An 18930-nucleotide genomic window follows, 5' to 3' on the forward strand; every position below is an offset into this window, starting at 1 on the left:
ACAGTGTGGGACACTGTCCCACCATGGTGGCCCCAGGGAGGACACAGGAGATGACTGCTGAGCTTTGTAAATGGACGTAACCCCACAACCTCTGCTGTTGCAGAGTCCTCAGCATGTGGGGTCCCACCAGCCCCTCCTGGCCCCGTGCGTGCAGCCCAGGCCCCATCGTGCTGTTGCCTCACTTCTGCCAAGGCTGGGGCTCTGCTGAAATGTGGGGACACTGCCATGTCTGTTTGTCTGTCTCACTCCATGCCAGGGCAATGCCGTGCAACCTGGAGAAGGGCTGCCCTGCCCCCCTCACTGCCACTGCCTTTAGGATCCTGACATAGCATTACCCACATTGCCTGGCGGGTTGGTTTTGGGTTTCAGAGAAGTGTTACAGCTACAGCTGACCCCCAGCAAATAAAGACCTCGGACCAGAAACCAAAGGCCACAGGTTGAGGATTCCATGTGGTGTTGTCCTCAGCATCCCATGGGCCCTGATAGGGACAGTGAGTGCAGACGCAGATCGTTCACGGTAACATTCCTGTATGCGCCTTTGTCACCCACCGCAGGACAGGGGTGGGAGCAAGAAGAGGGCAGCAGCCTGAAGTGCTGTTGAGATGAGGTGCTGCTGTGGGGCTGATGTGGGTGGCACCCAGGCTGCTGGCCCCAGGCACACAGTAACTGCTCCGCTCCCTCTGGTCCCAAGGGATTGGCAGACACCCTGGTGGTGCTATGAACCCCATGATGGCACCGCCTCCCCACAGCATCACTCTGAGCAGAGATGGATGTGAAGGTGAAGGGCCAGATCCCCTTCCTCTCCTGGGGTCCCAGCCCTGCACCGCTGCACAGGGATGTCAGGCAGGATCTGACTCAGTTATGTTTTTTTAAAAATTTTATTGGAAAAGAAACCAAAACCCATTTCCCAAAAGAGGTGAGAGCATCCAGTCGGCACCACTCAAAGCAATGGTCAGTATGGCTGCAGCAGCCCCCAGGGCAATGGCAGCAGCTTCCCAGGGCCAGTTGGTCTGCTCTCAACAAAACTAACGATTAAACAAGGCATCTCGGTGGCAGAGGAGGTGGGGAGAGGAGGAGGAAGAGGAGGAGAAGGAGAGGAAGGCGGTTGGAGTGTGGCTCCTTGTGGTGGGAGAGGCACATGTGTCTGGGACCGATGAGGACATCGTCCACCCCGCTCTAGTCCTTCCCCTTGCCCTTCTTAGCTGCACCCAATGACCATGGAAGATATGTTAGCATTACTGCAACCACCAGCAGCTCCCTGCCCAGCTCTGACCCTGAGCGCTGCCTGGGGGAGCTGAGGACTCACCTTTGGCCTTGGCCTTCATCTTGGCAGCGCAGGGCTTGCTCACATAGACCACCTCCTCACACTGGGCGTTGTACAGCGCTTTCTTCAGGATGCCTGAGCGTGTTTTCACACCCGTCTGTGCACTGCACCCTCCCCAGCTCTCAAACTTGTACTTGCAGTCAGCTGCAGGAAGGGAGAGGCATTAGGAACGTGTGGCCCCAACGCAGCCCCAGTCCCCCCACAGCCACCTTCGCACCTCCAAACTTCTTCTTCCAGTTGCAGGGGATCTTGCACTTGAGCTTCCTGCTCTCATCGCCGCAGGTGCCCTCGCGGTAGCCCAAGCCGCAGTCCTTGCTGTTGGGGACGCAGGGCCCCCAGCGCCAGTCCTGGCACTCGGAACCCTCCTTCTTTGCCTTCTCTGCAAGGGAGGCGGTGGCTGGGAGACGGGGCGGCACACCCAGACCTCCCCGTGCCCACCCGGGCGCCCGCTCACCTTTCTTGGGTTTGGCAGCCTCGGCGGTGGCCGCCAGCAGCAGCAGTGCCAGGAGGAGGAGGACGCCCCGGGGCTGCATCCTGCCTGGAGCGGGGAAGGGAGGGATGGGCACCGCGCATCGCCCCGGGCCCCAGGAGCACAGGGGCTGCCACGGTGCCTCGGCCCGGCCCCCGCGGAATCCGGGGGCGGAGGGGGGAAGAAAGGCATGGAAAGCGAACCCCCTGCCGCGAGGGGCCTGGAGCGGAGCCAGCGGAGTTCGCACAGACGGATACGCGCAGCGTGGGAGCTCGAGGAGCGCTTTAATGGGAGAGCGGCGCCCACTGCCGGCACCGCGGCTCCCAGCGCACCTCCGTGCGTTTGCCGGGCGGGTGAGTGCGTGTGCACGCGTGCACCCAGCTCTGAGTGCTGAGCGCTGCCCCCTTCGCTGGAAGCAGTCCCGGCGCACGGAACGCAACCTTCCACCGCCCGTACACCTCGCCCCGGCTCGGCCCCGTCCCCATCCTTCCTCGCCGCCCCGCGCGGACTGACCCCGCATCAGAGCCGAAGGACGCGCCAGGTGATGCTTTAAAAGAGGAGCCCCGGCCCTTCCTGGGCACAGTGCCCCGCTCCCGCCCCCCGGCACCCGTCGGCCTGGCCGAGAGCGCTGGGGGCTCCGGGCCCCCTCCGTCTCCCCCAAGGCCGGGTTCTTCGGGGAGCCTTTCCGCATCCATCCCTCCGCCGCCCCTCGCCGCGCGCCCCGCACGGCGCAGCCCCCCGCTCCCAGAAGCGTTCCCGCACCCCCTCCCCACCCTCAGGGTGCGCCCCGCTCCCCCGTGGAGCTGAGAGGGGGTGGCCCCCGCCCTGCCCCGCGGGAACCCCGGCGCCCCCCGAGCCCCTTCCCTCGGCGGGGCAGGGGGTGCGCCTGCGGAGCTCCGTGTGCCCCCCACCCCCCCACTCACCTGCGGCGCGGAGCGGCGCCGTTGCCTTTTGTGTGGCGGCCGCGTGCGGAGCCCCGCGCAGCGCAGCACAGCGGCCCCTGACGTCGGGCCCCGCCGGCAGCCCGAGGTGGTCGGAGCCCAAACTCCCGTGCAAGCCCCTCCTCTGCCCCCCGGCAGCACGGCCAGCCACAAAGGCTGGCGGCGGGCCGAGGGGCGGCCCCGGGGGCTGGGGGAGCTGCTCAGCGGGGAGGGGCCGCGCGGTTCGGCTCGGCTGTCGGGGGCTCGAGCCCCTACGAGGCCGTCGTTGCGTCCCTTTGTACCCGCGTGCGAGCGTTGCAGAGCGGTCCGGGGCTCCGAGAGCCCTTCGGCGCTGAGTCCCGGGGCTCTGCGGATCGCAGGCGGAGCCCCGTCGGTGCCTCCTTCGCCCTCTGCCCTCATGGACGGATTCACCACCACCTCTCCCCACGGGCGAGCAGGGCTAACGCGAAGCTCTCCTCCAGCCCCCGGCCACGGCGGCCGGGAGAAGGGGCTGAAGTGGGCAGCAGAGCCATTTTGTGCCCCTTCCCCAGAAGGAAGGCCGCTGGCAGTGGGCTGCAGGCTCCTGGGAGCTGCTTCGGCGCCAGGAATCACAAACGGCAGGCAGCCGGGGGCTGGGGGTGAGGAGTGCCCCAGCACGGAGTCCTGGGTGCAACGGGGCTGTGCGGAGCGGGAAATGGTTCCTGCGGCCCCAACCGGCAGCGGGGGGCTGTGTTTGCAGGAAGGGGTCTCACACTGAAGGAAGGAGGGAAAAGAGGGAGAGCAAGTGCGACAAACACCGCAATCGCACAGCGTGTGGGTTGGTTACCTGCCCTCTGTGAAGCTGCAAGATTGGTGGTGCCGGTGCAGGTATCCCAAGAGGCAGCAGCCTTCCTCATCCTTCGCTCTTTTAAGTGGGCAGCAGCCTTCCTGCTGCAGCTGATCCCACAATGCATCCCTGCAGTGCCGGTGCCCCGCGCTGCCCCAGAGGCTGAGGCCCAACCTGGCTCACCCCAGCCACGTGTCACCCACCCCACGCCCACCGCAGCGGAAAGAATTAAAACATCCACTTTTTTTTTATTTCAATAGCAAGAAACAACAACATCCAAACAGTCAAAAGTCAAAAAGCGATGGGAGCACGGGCTCACGCCAGGCCCCGGGCCTGCTAGAGCGGGCACTCACAGAGTTACAAAAATACAGTCCTACCACAGCGTCTGGGAACACCGAACTGGGTATTGCACAGAACCCCTGCCCCATGCGGGCAGGGCTACCAACACCCCTCCGCCTCTGCCTACACAGCAGCCAGGCTCAGAATTGCACAGCAACTCAGCTCACGTGTGGGGCCTGGCAGGGAGGGGGACAGTGTGTCTCTGAACTACCTGTACAAAAACGGGGATGTACAAACTGGGGAGAAGGGGGAGCTGGACCCTAGCTGGGGCAGCAGTCTGCACCTTTGGGAAGATGACAGCGTTTGTCCACGAGTGAGCAGCGCTGATGGGAACTCCTGGTGCTGCTGGAGCATCGCCATCAGAACAGCGATGATATTAATCACTGAACTCCAGCACCAGCCTCGTGCTCCTCTGGTCCGGCTGCCCCATAGCCTCAAAGGTAACTCTGCCCCAACCTAAAGCCTGATCAGCATTGTGGTTCTCTGTGGTGTCATGATATGTTTTTTTCTTCAGTATTTGTGGGGATGTGAGCAGTGTCACCCAGCACAGCCACAGTCAGGTGCAAGTGCACACTGGGGATGCCCCGGCCTCCTCTCCTGGGACCCCACCTGTACGCTGCAACCCAGACCTGCTTTGCACACACCTCCCGCTTGAATGCACCAATGCCAACAGTCGTCTGCCCTCCCCCTCTGCCGGCACCCTGCAGCCAGGGACTGCTGCTCTGCAAAAAGTGCATGCATGAGGGCTGCTGTGCTACCTCAGCACTCATGGCCTCTGCAGGGCAGACGGTGCCTCGTGTCCCGTGGCAGATGGTGCCCCAAATGCCATCCTGTCACATGCATGACTCGGGGCTGGGGTCCTGATGCTTCCTATGCACCCAAATCCCTCTTTCTGCTAAAACCTGTGGAGGTGTGCTGGCAGCCTGCTGGCAGCCTGCCCAGGGAGCTTGTGCCTGGGCTGGGGGACCTCCAAGGATTCCCTGCAGGACCCTGAGTCTGATTTGTGGGGATGGCAGAAGCCATATGCAGCGGTCGCATAGTTTGGGAGCACGGGGAGATCCCTGAGAGCAGCACAGGCCCAGCACTGAAAGCAACTGCCCCGCATCCAGCTGTGCCAGTCCCAGATGCTCTGAGGAAGGGGTGGGTACACATTCTCTAACACAAGGGACTTTTCTCCTGCCACAGAGCCCAAGGACAGTCCCAGGCCAACAAGAGAGAACAGGACTTGGAGGCAGTACATCATGGTGCTTCTTCTGAACAAGGTGAAGTGCCTAATGGAGCGTTACCACTAGCAGGCAGAGGGGTGAGCAATGGTGTCCTGCACGGGTCATAGGTAAGAACCTGCTGGGGGCACTACCACTGCTCCCCTGTGTGAGGGTGACAGATTGCTACATCCCTGCCTGCCCCAGTGGGGCTCTGGGATGGAGCCCATCTGGAGCGGGGAACATGGTTGATGAGAGGCAAAGGGGGACACACAAAGAGCAGGGCTTCAAGTCCCAAATACCCACTGTCCTCATAAACAGCGTCTCAGCCCAACCTGGGGCACAGCCCTGCTGTCTCCATCTCCTCCAGCGACTGGGCTGACACATAAGGAGGGCTGGGCCAGACTCACAGCTCTGCCAGGTGCCGCCCTCTGCTCGTCCTGCCCAAGCTGGTTGGGCTAAGGCACGCTGAGCGCTACACAGCTGTCTCCTGGTCCTCCCGCTGGATCATCTGGTAGTGCTGTCGATTCTCGAGGTAGGCAGCCAGGTCGGGGTCATTGGCTTTCTCAGCCCTGTGCTTAGGGGTGTCTCCCTGCAGAGGGAAGGTAACACATCAGTGCGCTGAGCACCGGAGGAGACAAAGGCTGCTCCCCATGACACGCTTTTCCCCGGCGCTGTCGAGGCAGGAGGGAGAGGGTGAGGAATGAGGGGTATGTCTGGGGAATGCCCGAGAATACCAACCCCCCTTCCCTCTTGCAGCCTCACCAGTGCTCCTGCTCCCGCAGGAGGATCGCATTTCACCAGCTTATTGCAGCCATCTGGACTGTGTCCACTAATGAACTCCCGCACTCCATAAAAAGCAAATCTGTTAACGGCTCGCCGCTACGTCTCCTCTCCCCCTCCCTCTGCCTGCCCCTCGCTCCTTCTCATTAATGCCTGGGCTCCACAGTGCCGAACAAACCCTCTGCTGAGAGAGGCCACGGAAACCTGGCACTCTGCCGCTGCCATTGAAAAGCGGCCCCCGAAGGGAAGCGATGCTGCCCAGCTCATCTCACGGCACACAGCAGGACCACGGTGACTGAGTGGGGTGCAGGGGTCCCCATGACAACCCACAGACGGATTTCTTCACTGTGAACAATGGTCAGGCTCTAGGAGCCTCCGCTGTGTGGGTACGGTTGTGAACAAAAGCTTGAGCACATCCCACTGCAAAGATGCACTAGAGTGGGACTACAAAGGGGGCACCCACAGGCACATTTTTCTCTTACACACTCGCACAGAAACTCCTGGGACACTCCTGTACTTGCTGCCAGGCATGCAGCCACCAAGAAACCTATCATGCATACACACACCATGGCATTCCAAGAAGTGCTGAGCATGCAGGGGGCTAGAGGCTGTTGTATGCCTCACTGCTTGGCTCTCCTTGGGGGCCTCCGCTCTGCAGCCACTGAATCTAAGCAAGCATTGAACAAAGAAGAAAAAAAAAGGAGGAATAGAGTTTCTTCCTCATCCCCCTGCAGAAGCCTTGGTCCAGCACCACCTCCTGCCTGGATCTGCAGCCTGAAACTGGAGCTGCCAGGGCCCCTCTGCACAGACAGGCTGATGTGCGCTACCTGATAAGGGCCAGCCTCCCTCAGGGTCGTGAGTGCACGACCATGCTGTCCCCAGCTGTGCTACATATAGGTCTGCCAAAGGTTCTACAGCAGAGTTTCTGTGGAGGCTGGTTCTTGCCTGCGCAGGCAGGCTGTAACCTGGGGCTAAACAAGGTCAGCACCATGAGCAGGTGGGTCCCCAAACAGCTACAAAGCCAGGCATGCACTCACACAGGCACATGCAAGCCCTGTTCCCTGGGGCAGGCTGTCATTCCTGAGCTGGGCTTCTTTCTTTGCTGGCAGGTTGAGGCTGTTCATCAGGCAGAGCATCCCACAGTTCTTCCCAAAGGGCAGAGAAGGGCCGTGCCACCCCAGCTGCCTTCTCCTGGCTCTCTCCCCTCACGGGTAATCACCTTGTCCCATGGCTGCCTGCCACGTATCCTGCCAGGCCACCCCTCTGGGCACCATGTGAACAAGAAGGAGTGATCAGGAGCCAGAGACTGTGTATGCAGCATCTCCCTGGCAGCTGGCAAGGGGCTGTTCATTGTCTGAGGCGGCCCCTAAACTCAACCAGCCCCTGGCTGGGGTCCTTTCCCATATCCATAGACTGCACCTTCTCGACCCACTCCTACACCTCCTCTGCCAGACAAACACAACCACGTCTCCCTGCTGCAATGTCAGGAACCTCGCAGACCAAAACACCGCCTTAGTCCCCCTCCTGCAACTGCTCTGCAGGGGCTGGCAGCAGCTCCTGGCACCAAGACACATCTCAATTAATGTGGTATGTGAACGAGAGCTCCTCACCCGCCTGCTGACATTCTGCTTCACCCGAGGAGCCCCAGTGCTCTGTCCTGGCTCTGCGGGGGGAGCCCTGCGGCTGGGAGGGAGTTCGACAGCGAGACTGTCCTCGCTGTGACCCCACAGGGTGGGAAGGGGGAGACAGGGATGAGACATTCCAGCGCCTCGCTCCTAATTTAATAAAACAACATGGAGAGAAGTGAAAGGATGGGGGGAATTTAACCCCTCTGCTGCTGGGAGCAGGCTGAGCGGCACCATGGGGACCCTAAACGGCTCCTCTCTTCCCAGCCCTGGTGCCTTCCCCATGTACAGGCTGCGTGATGGCAAAAACTCCAGCCCTTGAGCTGCTCTTCAGATGGGCCTGCACGGCCCAACTCCTGCCAGCCCCACAACAGGACCTCTCCCAGTTCTCCCACCATCACCTGCAGGTCAGTCTTCATGAGTGACGCTCCGGCCTCCACAATGTAGTGGCAGATAGTGCGGTGGCGTAGAGCTGCAGCCTGGTGCAAGCTGGTTTCACCGCTACGGGAAAGAAAGAAGATGTGAGGTGTGCCCCCTAAACACACCAAGAGGGGATAAGTGCTGCACATGAGAGACATCCCCCTGGCTGCAAAAGGTGCCTGTCCCATGGTTAGCCCAGGGGATGCTGCTTGGGGACTGGAAACCATGGCCAACAAGTAACAAATGTCAGGAAATAACTTACTTCTCCTCCTCTGTGGCATCGAGGATTTCTGAAGGGGCTGTGGAGAGAAAGAGTACGGCGCAAGTGAGACCAGGCCACAGTGCAGGGGTGGGCCTACCAACACCCCAGTTGCACACTGCACCCTGCTGTAGGGGCTACTATCTGTACTGCCCACAAAGGGCTTGGCTCCAAAACCCTCAGGCCAGCAACTGCATCGGACCTCAGCTGAGATAAGGAAAGAAGAGTTGCTTGTGGATTCATTACAGAGAAATAGCCAAATAAAAATAAATCAGCTTGCCAAAAACAACAGGTCAGCTCCCATGAAAGCAGAAGCGTGACACTGAGAGATGTTTCCCAGAGACATGACGGTCACAGCAAGGATCGGATAACAGCCCAGGGCACCCAGCACTGGCAGAAAGATACTAAGGATAGCCCATGTCACAGTGGGAAGATACAGCAAATCTGAGGGACCCTCTACGCAGAGGGTCGGGTGTTGTTGGCTGCTAGCCTGCTTTGCTAACGGTGGCATTCTGGCCACAGTGAAGCAGCCCAGCTCACCATTCTCAATTATGTATTTGACGATGTCCTTGCTCCCTGATATGACGGCGTGATGGAGGACAGTTCGGCCAGAGGAGTCTCGCACCATCAGGTCTCTTCCAGCCCGGTGCAGCTCTTGGAACTATGGGATTGGCAGAGAGGTCCAGATGAGTTTCAGTTCTCGTCTATAACTCCCCAAGTCCTGGCACCGCATCCCTGGAGTGCCCAGCAGCTTGTTTCTGAAGAGGAGCTTTGAGGACCAAGGCTCCTTGCCAGGAGCCTGCCTGGTTTTCACCCTCTGCTCCTGGTTGGGCACTGCATGGAGGAAAGGCCTCACCAGGAGCCACTGAAGGGCAGCAGCATGTCAAAGCACAAAGCTAAAGTGCCTACCTTGCTGAAGTTACCGCTCTTGGCAGCTTCTATCAGGTCATCTGCAAAGAGAGATGGGTTGGGATCAGAAAACTCCACCTTGTGATGCTATTTATCTACCTGGGGAGCCAAGAGTTGGGCACCAGAGACTCAAAGCTGTTAGCTGAGTTCCTCCAGGTGCCAGCCCCTTGTTTTCAGGGTGAACAGCAGCCAGGTTGATTATACATGACCCCTGCACCCTTGGGTATCTGAGGGAAGAAGAGAGGTATGTACCTGGCGGTGCAACCAGAGCTTGGCCCAGGGAGATGTGTGCAGGGAAGCAAGGGGCAGATCTGGGCGTCAGCCAGCAGCTAGGATGCCTCTCAACGTGAGTCACTCACACGTCTAGGCTCTGAGCTCTGCTCAAGCTCCAGGAAACTCTTTCCATTTACTCAGTTCAGTGAGGCCCCTGACCTTGTGCTCCCACCTCCCGAGCTCCTGCTGCGGCCTGGCAGAAACAGCCCCCAACCCAGCCAACAGCACACAGCTCTGCAGGTGGGGGATTAACCCCTCTGCCATGCCATTTCCTGCCCTCTGCGTGCAGCTTGCAGAGTTGGGGAGCACCTGGACAGACCACTACACAAATCATCATCAGGTCACTGCTGCCTGCCTCTGCGGTCACCTGCCCCCACCTAGCACATTAGCTGCAGGGCTTCTGGCTGCACTTCAGAGAAAGGATAGGCCAGAAAGCAATGGCAGGAACCCAAAATGGTTCAGCAGAGGAAGCAAGACAGATTGAGAGCCCTGCTTGGCGCCTGCAGTGAGGACAGACGAACTCACCTTTGTGCGGGAGGCAGAGCTCAGCGTCAGCACTGGAAGAGAAGAGAAGGTGTAACTAACCCTGCCAGCCCGGGCAGCACATTGCCTGAAAGATGCACGTGGTGAGTGGAGGGACAGCTTGGAGATGCCTACCTGTAGCACTTCTCCAGCCAGCAGGAGAAGCAGGCCAAAGTATCAGCTACCCTCTGACCATGCCATCTGCTTCTTCCCCGAGCTGGGTTCTTCCCCAGCCCCACTCCCGTTTACACTACTGCTCTCAGCACCCACACCTGAGCCTGGCCTGACCCATGTCCACAGACCAGATGCTGGAGCTTGGCCCCGTGGCCTAGTCACACTGTGATGCTCTACTGCCTTCAGCACAGCCAGCAATGAAGCAAGGATGGCAGGACAGCATCCCATCCACTTGGTCAAAGCTGTGAAGCCAACCATGGATTTCCCATTGCTGCTCATCCTTCCTGAGGCCCAGCAACCCATTTCCTCCCACTGCAGACTCACCTGGGGGCAGGAGAGCAGGGTGGAGAGGAGGAAGAGGAAGGGAAAGCAAAATGGTGCCCAGGAGGTGTGGCAGATGAGTCGACAAGATCAGGCATGGCAGGAGATGTGCCTACAGTCTGGGTGATCACCAGCTCTGGATCCAGCACATAGAGCTCATCCTGAGAGATCTCTGTCACATAGTTGAGGTGCTCCTGGAATGCAAAAGTCAGCCTCTTTGGAAGCAAGACCTACATCTGTATAGCTTCATCTCTCAACCCCTCAAACCTCACACCTTTCATACCACTCTGAAAAGCCTTTGCCCACAGGACTATAGCTGACTGAAGCTGACAGAAAGGGGCACCATGTGGAGCCTCAAGGAGTCAGACAGACAGAAAAGAAGGGAGCTGCATCCCACCTTGTCTACTCCTGTGAAGCCTGTCATCACCAGTGCGTGAGGCTGTGGTCAGGCATGCTTTTCCTGCCTCGATTCCTCCAGTCCTCCCCCCAGGCTGGCACAAATCCCATCTCTTTTCAAAAGGACCTCAGACCTTCACAGGATTTCTGCCTCAGCTTAAAGCAAACCCCCGATGATACCTGGAGGCAACCCAGCTTCACACAGTCGGAGTCGCTTTTAGTGGCTCCTGAATGTCCCCCCCTCAGAGCTTATGTTTCAGGCTGTTTTTCCCACACTCACCTGAGCGCGATCTATCCTGTAGAATCGATCTGCTGTGGTTGCTGCAAGACAGGGACAGAATCAGACAGAGTGATTCTTGGCTGCCCAGGCAAGGGTGCTGCACTGGGACCTTTGGGGGCCCCAGGAATTCTCTGCAAACTGAGTGGGGATTGCCCAGATCGGATTAGAGGAGTGAAAGAGCTTCATCTAGTCTATCCTGGCTAGAGATTTACAGCCGTGGAGCTGCTGCTGAAGGCCTATAATTCAGCTGCTTTAACAAGACTGTGCTGTCTTGAATGAGGCTCTGGCTCCTTTCCTGACGCATTCTCCTGAGCTCAGAACCTGCTGCTGGGAGACTGGCTGGAGGAGGGACACCTGGGAGCAGCCATCCCAGCAGCCCCTCGTGAAGGGTCTGAAGGCCCCAAGGGAGAAGCAACATCCTTTCACCCTAGTATGAGGCTTCTCAGGCCCATGTTGCAGCCTCTGGCTGTACCTGATGTCCCTTGCAGGGTGAGAGGGACCAACACACATGCTGGAGACCCGAGATCTCAGGGGAAATACAGCAGCATCTCCACTGAGATAAGAAGAAAAGACAATTTTCCCAGGTGACTGCCAGGACCTGAAGCATCTCACTTATATCCAAGATGGCCTTTACCTGATCAGCAGTGATTGCCAGCTCTCAAGACAGGTCTGTTTTTCCTGGTCTAGGCTAGGAGTGGCTCTTGTCCTTGTCTTTCTCCCTGGCCCTTGCTAGGTCCTCCTGCATGCAGGCCTAAGCAGTTGTGTGCTGCCCTGAGTACACAGGCAGTAGACAGCTTCGCTCTACCCTAAGCCCTGCTGCTGGCAATTAGAAACTCCTCTTGCAAGTCAGGGAGATAAAGTGTCAAGTGATAGTCACTTATCTCAGCTTCCAGATACACACAGAGAGCTCTGACCTCCAGGTCAGTGAAGGCAGAGGGAGAGAAGAAAGCTGTTTCCAGAATGGGGAAAAATAGCTGGAAAGCAGTGGGGAAACTGTTCCCATACTTCCAAGATATACAAGGTGATTTCTCACTCCCAGTTTGCTAGAGCATGGGGGCCCCCTGCCTGCATGCCACAGAAGAGCAACCCCACCAGTCCCGAAGAGACAGGGCATACAGGGCTGTGTTCAGCTCCGGGGCTGGAGAGCAGCAGATAGCCCTTGCCTGGCAGGCTGCTCGCTCTACTCGTGGTTAGCTGCCAGAGGCACAGCTTGGGCAAAGAACTGCTGAACTTGGCTGCAGGGATCCCAACATCCTTGAGTCTCAAGTCCCATGTGGCTCTCAATGACTTGCCCTAAAGGTCTATATTGTCATACTCCAGATTCAGGCACAAAGCACTCCCAGCAGATGATGATACTCACAGTCCAGGAAGCACCATTTTGGTGACAGTTTCTGGGATGACAGTGTCTTCGGTTTGGCTCCATCTCCTTCCTGCATAGAAAAAACAGAATACAGCGATGTCTCTTGGCTCCTCTATTCTCTCCCCAGCGTGTCCCTCCTGTTTTGGGAGGTCCCTGTGGATTGGAGGGTTGCAGGTGCTTGGACAGGAATGAGAACTTCGAACACTGTGATGGAGGGCAGCACAGGACAGAGCAGAGCTGACATACCAGCTCACTGGAGAAGTGCCAGAAGATGAGCCCATGAGACAAGCATGATGCACATGACAGATGGGCTTGAGGGATGGTGAGATGCCATACACACCTGAAAGAGCAGGCGCTGCAAAGCAGAGGGCTGTGGAGAGAAATCCTGCAGAAAGGCAAGGTATGTTGTTACAGCATTTGCCTGGGCAGCCCCCTATCCCTTCTTTGGTCCCACAGAGGTTTGCACTGTCACCCTACTGCAGATACGGCAAGCAGCTTTACACATTACCAGGCCAAAGTCTCTGCCCCGATCCAGAACCAGGAAACATAATCTAGCTCAAGAAGAGAAAACAGGAAAAACATTAGGTGACCAAGGAACATCAGCACTGCTTTGGAGGCGGCTACCAGGCTGATGATGTGGGAAAGTGGTATCCTCTGAGCTTAGGAGTCTCCTAGCCTCATGCTTAAGACGGCCTAGGCTGCAAGTGCCAGCTCACTACGCAAGGGTCTGTAAACTGGGAGAAAAATGGATTGTGCAGTACAACACCAGGAGCCACACTGTGGACTCAGAAGACGTTGCTCATCAGGAGCGAAGGTTATGCAGCCTGTGTACAGGTGGGGCACACACTATAGCACACTGGCAAGAGCACTGAAGTTACTACTTGCAAATAAAGAGTATTGGAGGGGGAAAACAACCCTAATCTGGGCATCAAGGAAGGAGCAGAGTTGTGCCCCGAAATGCAAAGCCTGTAGAAGGTTAAAAGGAGGTTGAAGGAACACACAGTACAGCAAACAAAGGCAGAGGAAAAGCCTCCCCAGACACGTAGGAGGAGGCAGGTCTTGTGCTGGCCTTTTCCTCTGCCACAGAATCTCTCTGGGCCAATGACGCTCAGAGCCTGGAGAACAAGGTCAGAAGAGCAATGCAAAGAAATAAGCTGCTGGACAGCAGGGAGAATCATGCTGTCCAGCTCGGGAACCTGCCTCCACCATGTGGTGAAAGTGAACCATGAGCTCCTACCAGAAGCAGGAACGTGAGTGTTGGTGTGGGCAGAATCAAGGCAGCCTAGAAATCCTTCTGATTCCCTCCAAACTCAGCACTCAATCACAACCTCTTCTACACAGAGCCTCACCTCCTGCAGCCTCTCAATTTGGGTCCGGCACAACTCCAGGTCACTGTCCCCTGGAACCACAATGATCCCCAGCGGCACAGCTGCACAAAATGGGACACACATACAACTCAGGAAGCTGTGCCCGATCCCCAGTACCTCACACAGCTCAGCTGCAGGCACTGCTGGACTCAGGGAGTGCAGTTCCCACCCCTCTGTTACTCAGCTGGTCACTCACAGGCTTCCTTCAGCTTTTCCTTGTCATAGTGCAGTGCCTCGTAGTCGCGCATGCTGATTCGGCTCACTCGGATTCGCAGCCGCTCAGGCACTGGCTGCTGGCTGCATGCCATGGGAAGGGAAAAGAGAAGGGATCAGAAGGTGATAACTCAACTCACTTTCTCCTTATGCACCTTACTCCTCCAATACAGGCAAAAGCCCAGGGTGGAGTGGGGAGATTGCCACCAGCAGCCTCTTCGATATGAGACTCTAGGCACACTTCTGCAGCCTGGGCTCTTTCCAGCTCCACCTTGAGAGGACCAAAATGCTCCTGGGAGTGATAGATCAGTCCCCCCCCCTTCTCCATCCACCCCTTCTGCTTTGGAGAGGAGATGACAGACTGATCTGAGGAACCTACTCGTTGAGCAGAGGCATGGAGTTGCGCCGCTTGGTCTTCTGCACCATGTTGGCTTGGTTGCGCAGGGAGATGTGGATACAGGAAGCTGCCAGCTTGCAGGGCTCCCCATCTACCTGCATGGGGATGGCCTTCGACGTGGTGAGAACTACCTGCCGGCACTGACACAGCCTCTCCCCGTGGCCACCCACCTGCAATGCAGCCTGTGAAAGAGTCCAGAGTGAGAGCAGAGAACAGACTGAGAGATGGATGGGGAAAACATCCACTGTCAGCCAGATGGTGAACTGAGTTCTGAAGGTTTTGGACCTGATCTCAGTGGGAAGGAATCCACAGAGACCAGTGCAAGACAGCATCCTGCCTAAATCTGAGGGAAAACATAATGTCACACAGGCCAGCACAGGAGAGGAACTGTGAAGCAGTGGGGCTGACTGACACCTGGGCAATAGGACTGGTCACTCCCCTGGTTGCAAGCTACCACCAGCACAAACAAACTCACCAGGGAAGTCATAGTGAAGCCAATGACTTCAATGCAGCCATCATCATGGCGCTGCGGCTCGAAGTCGTGGTGCTCTCCAGGGTTGCCCCAGGGCATCGTGCCTGCACAGTATCTGTGAAGGGACAGTGAACAACACATGGACAATATCCTCAAACCTGGGCACAGATCTGTTGGATGGCAGTCAGTAGGCCAGTGCACTAGAGCAGGTCCTGGGACTGCTCACCTGGGGATGTTCAGGAAGACCAAACACTGGGGCTTCAGGTCCTGGATCTTGTGGGTCAGGTCCACCCCATCACACTGGAGACAAACACAGGGGCACTTAGGCTGCTATAAGGAAGGAGTCTGGCCCGCCCTAGCTATTCAGGGTGAAACAGCCTCCCCCTCTGCTCCTCAGGGCGACCATCTTCCAAGCCAAGGGAAGGTGATGCCCCAAGGAACACCCCAGCCCTAAGACACACAGTGTGCTTAGAGCAGCTGCTCCTCACTCCCTATACAGTTTGCCCTCCTCCCTGGCCCAGTGCACTGCCACACACTCACAACCAACTTGACGTGCTTCGCTAAATCTTTGGAGCTCCCTGTGAGGAAGTCGGAGAAAGCCGTCTGCCAAGGCAAGAGACAGAGTTAGTGCCCAGACATTCACTGAAATGGGCAGCCAGGAAGCCTGCCACCAACCTTCAAACCCCAGCTGATAAGAGGAGTAAACCCTCTCCCCATTGACTGGAGAAGCCCTCTTCTCTCACCCTCCCAAAACAACCTGATCCATTCCCATTGCCACTTTGCCCACCAAAAACCTTGGGGCACCTCACAGCTTCAGTAACACACCCAACCATTCCTTGCCAGCCCAGTCCTGGCTTTAGGGAAGGTGGGTTATCTCTACTGAGGCACTTGAGTTACAGGAGACAATTTCAGTTTTGAGCATAACACTGATATGACTGTTTAGAAATAACGGGATAGGGGATATAGGTGGGAGACGTGAGATGGTACAGAGCAGCACTTGGCCTTCAGTACAGCTAAAATACCAGTCACCCCACTGCTTGGGTAGGAAGGTATACTGTGGGTGAGGGGACAGACACATAAATAAGACAATAAGATGCAAAGCTCTAGAAGGCATAATTAGCCTGGGAGCTGCAAATGGCCCAAGGTTTAAAAAAAATAAAAGACCAAAGTAGCCTGAAGACTCTACGGAGAGGCTTTCCCTTCCTCTGCCTTCCCACAGCTCTGAGGAGGTCCTGCCTGGCTGACTGTCCTCGAGCCTGAGAACAATAGTGGCAGGAGATCAAGGGAGCAACTATACCGCAGGCCAGAGAGAACGCTGTATCACCAGTAATGTCTGCAGCCAGGCAGACCTGCAACTCCCAGCGCTGCAAACCTTCTCCAGCACCTCTCCAGTTTCAGGCGCAAGGCTCAGCTTAGGTGTATGCAAAAGCACAGTAACTCAGGGGAGTGAATTTAGGTAATGGACAGGAGCTGGGGCCATGCCTATGTTCCAGCTGAATCTACAAGGGAATGCCTAGATACCCTCATGCACTCACCCCAGCATAGAACATTTTATTCCGAAACCGACTATTGAACTTCTCTGGATTGGCCTCTAAGGAAAAGAGAAAAAAATCCAAGTCATTGGCCTGAACATATAGATATTTTCCTTGCCTGCTTTCTCCAAACATGGCTTTCTAGCCAGCCTTGGCCAGGACAGTTCCCAGCTCACTGCCATTGCACACATCCCTCTTTCCCTCAACAACTCCTCTCATCCCTCTGATTTCACCTCTGTTCTGGTATCAATCCTCTTGTCCACTTTTTCAAAGATCATTTATGATGTGTCACAGAGGTGCCCCTGACTGCAGACCTGCTGCAGCCCCACTGCACTTTGCTGCCACGTACCTCGGGATTCATGAAATTCCAGCGTCACCCGCGCATCAAAACCAAGGCTAAAGTAGTTATTAAAGACATCCAAGGGAAGCTGAAATGGAAGGGAGGAACAAGGTTGCAAATCCTCATGCTGGCAGAATGAGGCTGCCACTGTGTGGCCATGGCAAAGGCAAGTCATGCACTGTGCTCACAAGGGTGAGTGGAGATCAGCTGTCCCTCCAGAACACCACAGAGGTGACCAGCCTGAGGCAGTGGGCCAGCTCTTATCTGTTGTTCTGTTCTCAGTGGCCTTGTGGCATTGGCACAGGTCTCAAGGCAGGACAAGCAATGTCCAGGCACATGTATCACAGAGGCTTAAGGCAGTGTGGCACTCTGCCCACCCGCCGTCGTGCATAAGAGTAGCAGACACGCCAGCAGAATAGGCAACTAAGGCAGAGAGATGTCCCACCTTGTCAGCAGCTGTCTCATCCTTTTCCTCAGGGTTTGCTTCAGGGTTTGCTTCCACACGGAGGTTCCAGCGATCAAGCTGCACAATGTTCCCATCTTCCACATGTGACAAGATCTTGGACAGAGGCTCATCTGTGTAACCCTAGTGAAGAAGAGAACCTGTCTTCTATCTGCCTCCCAGGGATGTCTCAGAGACAGTGGAGTGTGGGAAAACATCTCAGAGGAAAGTATGTGGAAAAGAGAGATTCTTCTTGAATGCATAACAACCAAATGGGACTTTAAATTTAAAAACAATGCATCTTCCTTCTAGAAATATCCCAAAAGTTTGAAAAATAATTGCTTTTGTTAATGTTCTAATATATTATAATCTAATTCAGAATAGTTTATATGTCAGAAGAACAGTAATGTCCAAATGGCACTTATTTATTGGTCTGCATTTAGGATAAGGAGTTGCAAATGCACCAGTCAAAGCAATCTGTCCACCTCTGGCCACAGTTGGCTCTTCTGCCTGTCACTTACCCCACCCCAGTTCAGTGTCCTGGCCAAGTCATTGCCTGTCCCCAGCGGAAGGATGGCCACAGGAGGAGGTGGATTGAGGCGCAGCTGGTCCAGAATGGAGAGTATCCAGCCCACCTGTGAAAGAGGGTGCAGAGGAACAGTTGGGTATTTCACGGAACAACAGGCAGGTGAAGGTGACATGAAGGTGACATGACATGATACTAGCCACAGCCAGAGAGGCAGAAACAGGTTTCCTTTGGCACTACTGAGGCTATTCACATTCTTTAATACTTCAAATGAGTGCTGCAGGAGATACCAGCAGCCCGAGAGGGGACACTGTTCCTCTGAAAGGGCCACAAATGCAGACACTCCACACAACTAGACCACCTGGGAGCTGTGCATGAGGGGGCCCACAGTACTTGGTGCTACCAGCTGTATCACAGACACAACACAATGCACACGTTTTGCCTTGTTCTGGACTATAGTGAGGGCTGCCAAAAAGGTATTGCAAAGGGTAGCATGGGTGTGAAGGGGCTGGGGGACTCACCGTGCCATCTCCCCCACATGCCAGGATCCGTAGGTTGTGGACCTTGCGGTACAACTCCAGCCTGCGAGGAGCAAGGAGGGTCAGGAGGGGAAGGCACAGACACTGAGACTGCAGCCAGGAAAATGTGTTACTGCAGGGGTAAACTGAAATACAGCAAACAGTACTCACGCCTCCTTGGGACCGCCCTGGCTGAGGTCGAAAACTTGCCGTGGGTTGAGATACCACATGAAGGACTGGATGATCTTGGCTCCCTAGGGGGTAAGAAAGATTTCAGGTAACGGGCAGTTCTCAGTGAGCAGAGGGAAGAAAGCCTGATGACGGGTCAATACAGCAGTGTTCTGGGGTACTCAGGCAAAGTCTGGGTTAAGAGGACAGCATTGGAAGCAAACTGACAGCAAAGGTTTCTAGTCCCTTTTGCAGCTGAGACTACCAAAACTGTTCTGAGCTCTCAGCAGCCAAATGGCAAAGAGCTGCCTTCTCAGGGAGATGAAGGGCAAGGCCATACCTGATTCCCACCACTCTTGGGGTTCACAAACACCAGCAAGGGCTTCATGAGAGGAGCTGGCATAGGCTTGATGACAAAAGGTTTCCACCTCCCTTCCTGCAAAAGACACCACAGGACCATTAACAGACCTAGTGAAATGCAAACTCCCACCTCCAGCTAACATCACGTAGATCAAGAGTGGAAAGAAGAGAATATCCCAACCACTGCATAAAT

The 18930-nt window shown here is 56.3% G+C and overlaps 2 protein-coding genes across 5 annotated transcripts in view; both read right to left on the reverse strand.

The window, feature by feature from the left end:
• Window positions 1-1176: 1176 nt before the first annotated feature.
• MDK (midkine) lies at window positions 1177-1857 on the reverse strand (the record flags this gene model as incomplete). The annotated part of the gene is made up of 4 exons (XM_079537255.1): window positions 1177-1202; window positions 1307-1468; window positions 1542-1703; window positions 1779-1857. 4 exons carry the CDS (start codon window positions 1855-1857, stop codon window positions 1177-1179), a joined length of 429 nt encoding a protein of 142 aa, XP_079393381.1.
• A 3698-nt stretch (window positions 1858-5555) lies between these two features.
• The window catches only part of DGKZ (diacylglycerol kinase zeta), a gene marked incomplete at both ends in the record, with an annotated part of 38908 nt that continues 25533 nt past the window's right edge, over window positions 5556-18930 (reverse strand). For 3 of the 4 annotated variants that reach the window (XM_079537882.1, XM_079537881.1, XM_079537879.1), the window contains 22 exons: window positions 5556-5672; window positions 7890-7989; window positions 8171-8207; window positions 8708-8828; window positions 9077-9117; window positions 9875-9906; window positions 10370-10560; window positions 11043-11083; window positions 12403-12472; window positions 13752-13831; window positions 13966-14066; window positions 14362-14561; window positions 14855-14966; window positions 15078-15151; window positions 15392-15454; window positions 16387-16442; window positions 16733-16811; window positions 17169-17309; window positions 17687-17800; window positions 18213-18273; window positions 18381-18463; window positions 18718-18813. In XM_079537882.1, the coding sequence (XP_079394008.1) occupies window positions 5556-5672; window positions 7890-7989; window positions 8171-8207; window positions 8708-8828; window positions 9077-9117; window positions 9875-9906; window positions 10370-10560; window positions 11043-11083; window positions 12403-12472; window positions 13752-13831; window positions 13966-14066; window positions 14362-14561; window positions 14855-14966; window positions 15078-15151; window positions 15392-15454; window positions 16387-16442; window positions 16733-16811; window positions 17169-17309; window positions 17687-17800; window positions 18213-18273; window positions 18381-18463; window positions 18718-18813 (2010 nt within the window). Of the gene's footprint in view, window positions 5673-7889; window positions 7990-8170; window positions 8208-8707; window positions 8829-9076; window positions 9118-9874; window positions 9907-10369; window positions 10561-11042; window positions 11084-12402; window positions 12473-12742; window positions 12788-13751; window positions 13832-13965; window positions 14067-14361; window positions 14562-14854; window positions 14967-15077; window positions 15152-15391; window positions 15455-16386; window positions 16443-16732; window positions 16812-17168; window positions 17310-17686; window positions 17801-18212; window positions 18274-18380; window positions 18464-18717; window positions 18814-18930 lie in introns of all 4 variants that reach the window. The other variant, XM_079537880.1, reaches the window with a different exon arrangement.

This window comes from Tetrao urogallus (genome assembly GCF_951394365.1).
Source record: "Tetrao urogallus genome assembly, chromosome: 6".
Classification (NCBI taxonomy): domain Eukaryota; kingdom Metazoa; phylum Chordata; class Aves; order Galliformes; family Phasianidae; genus Tetrao; species Tetrao urogallus.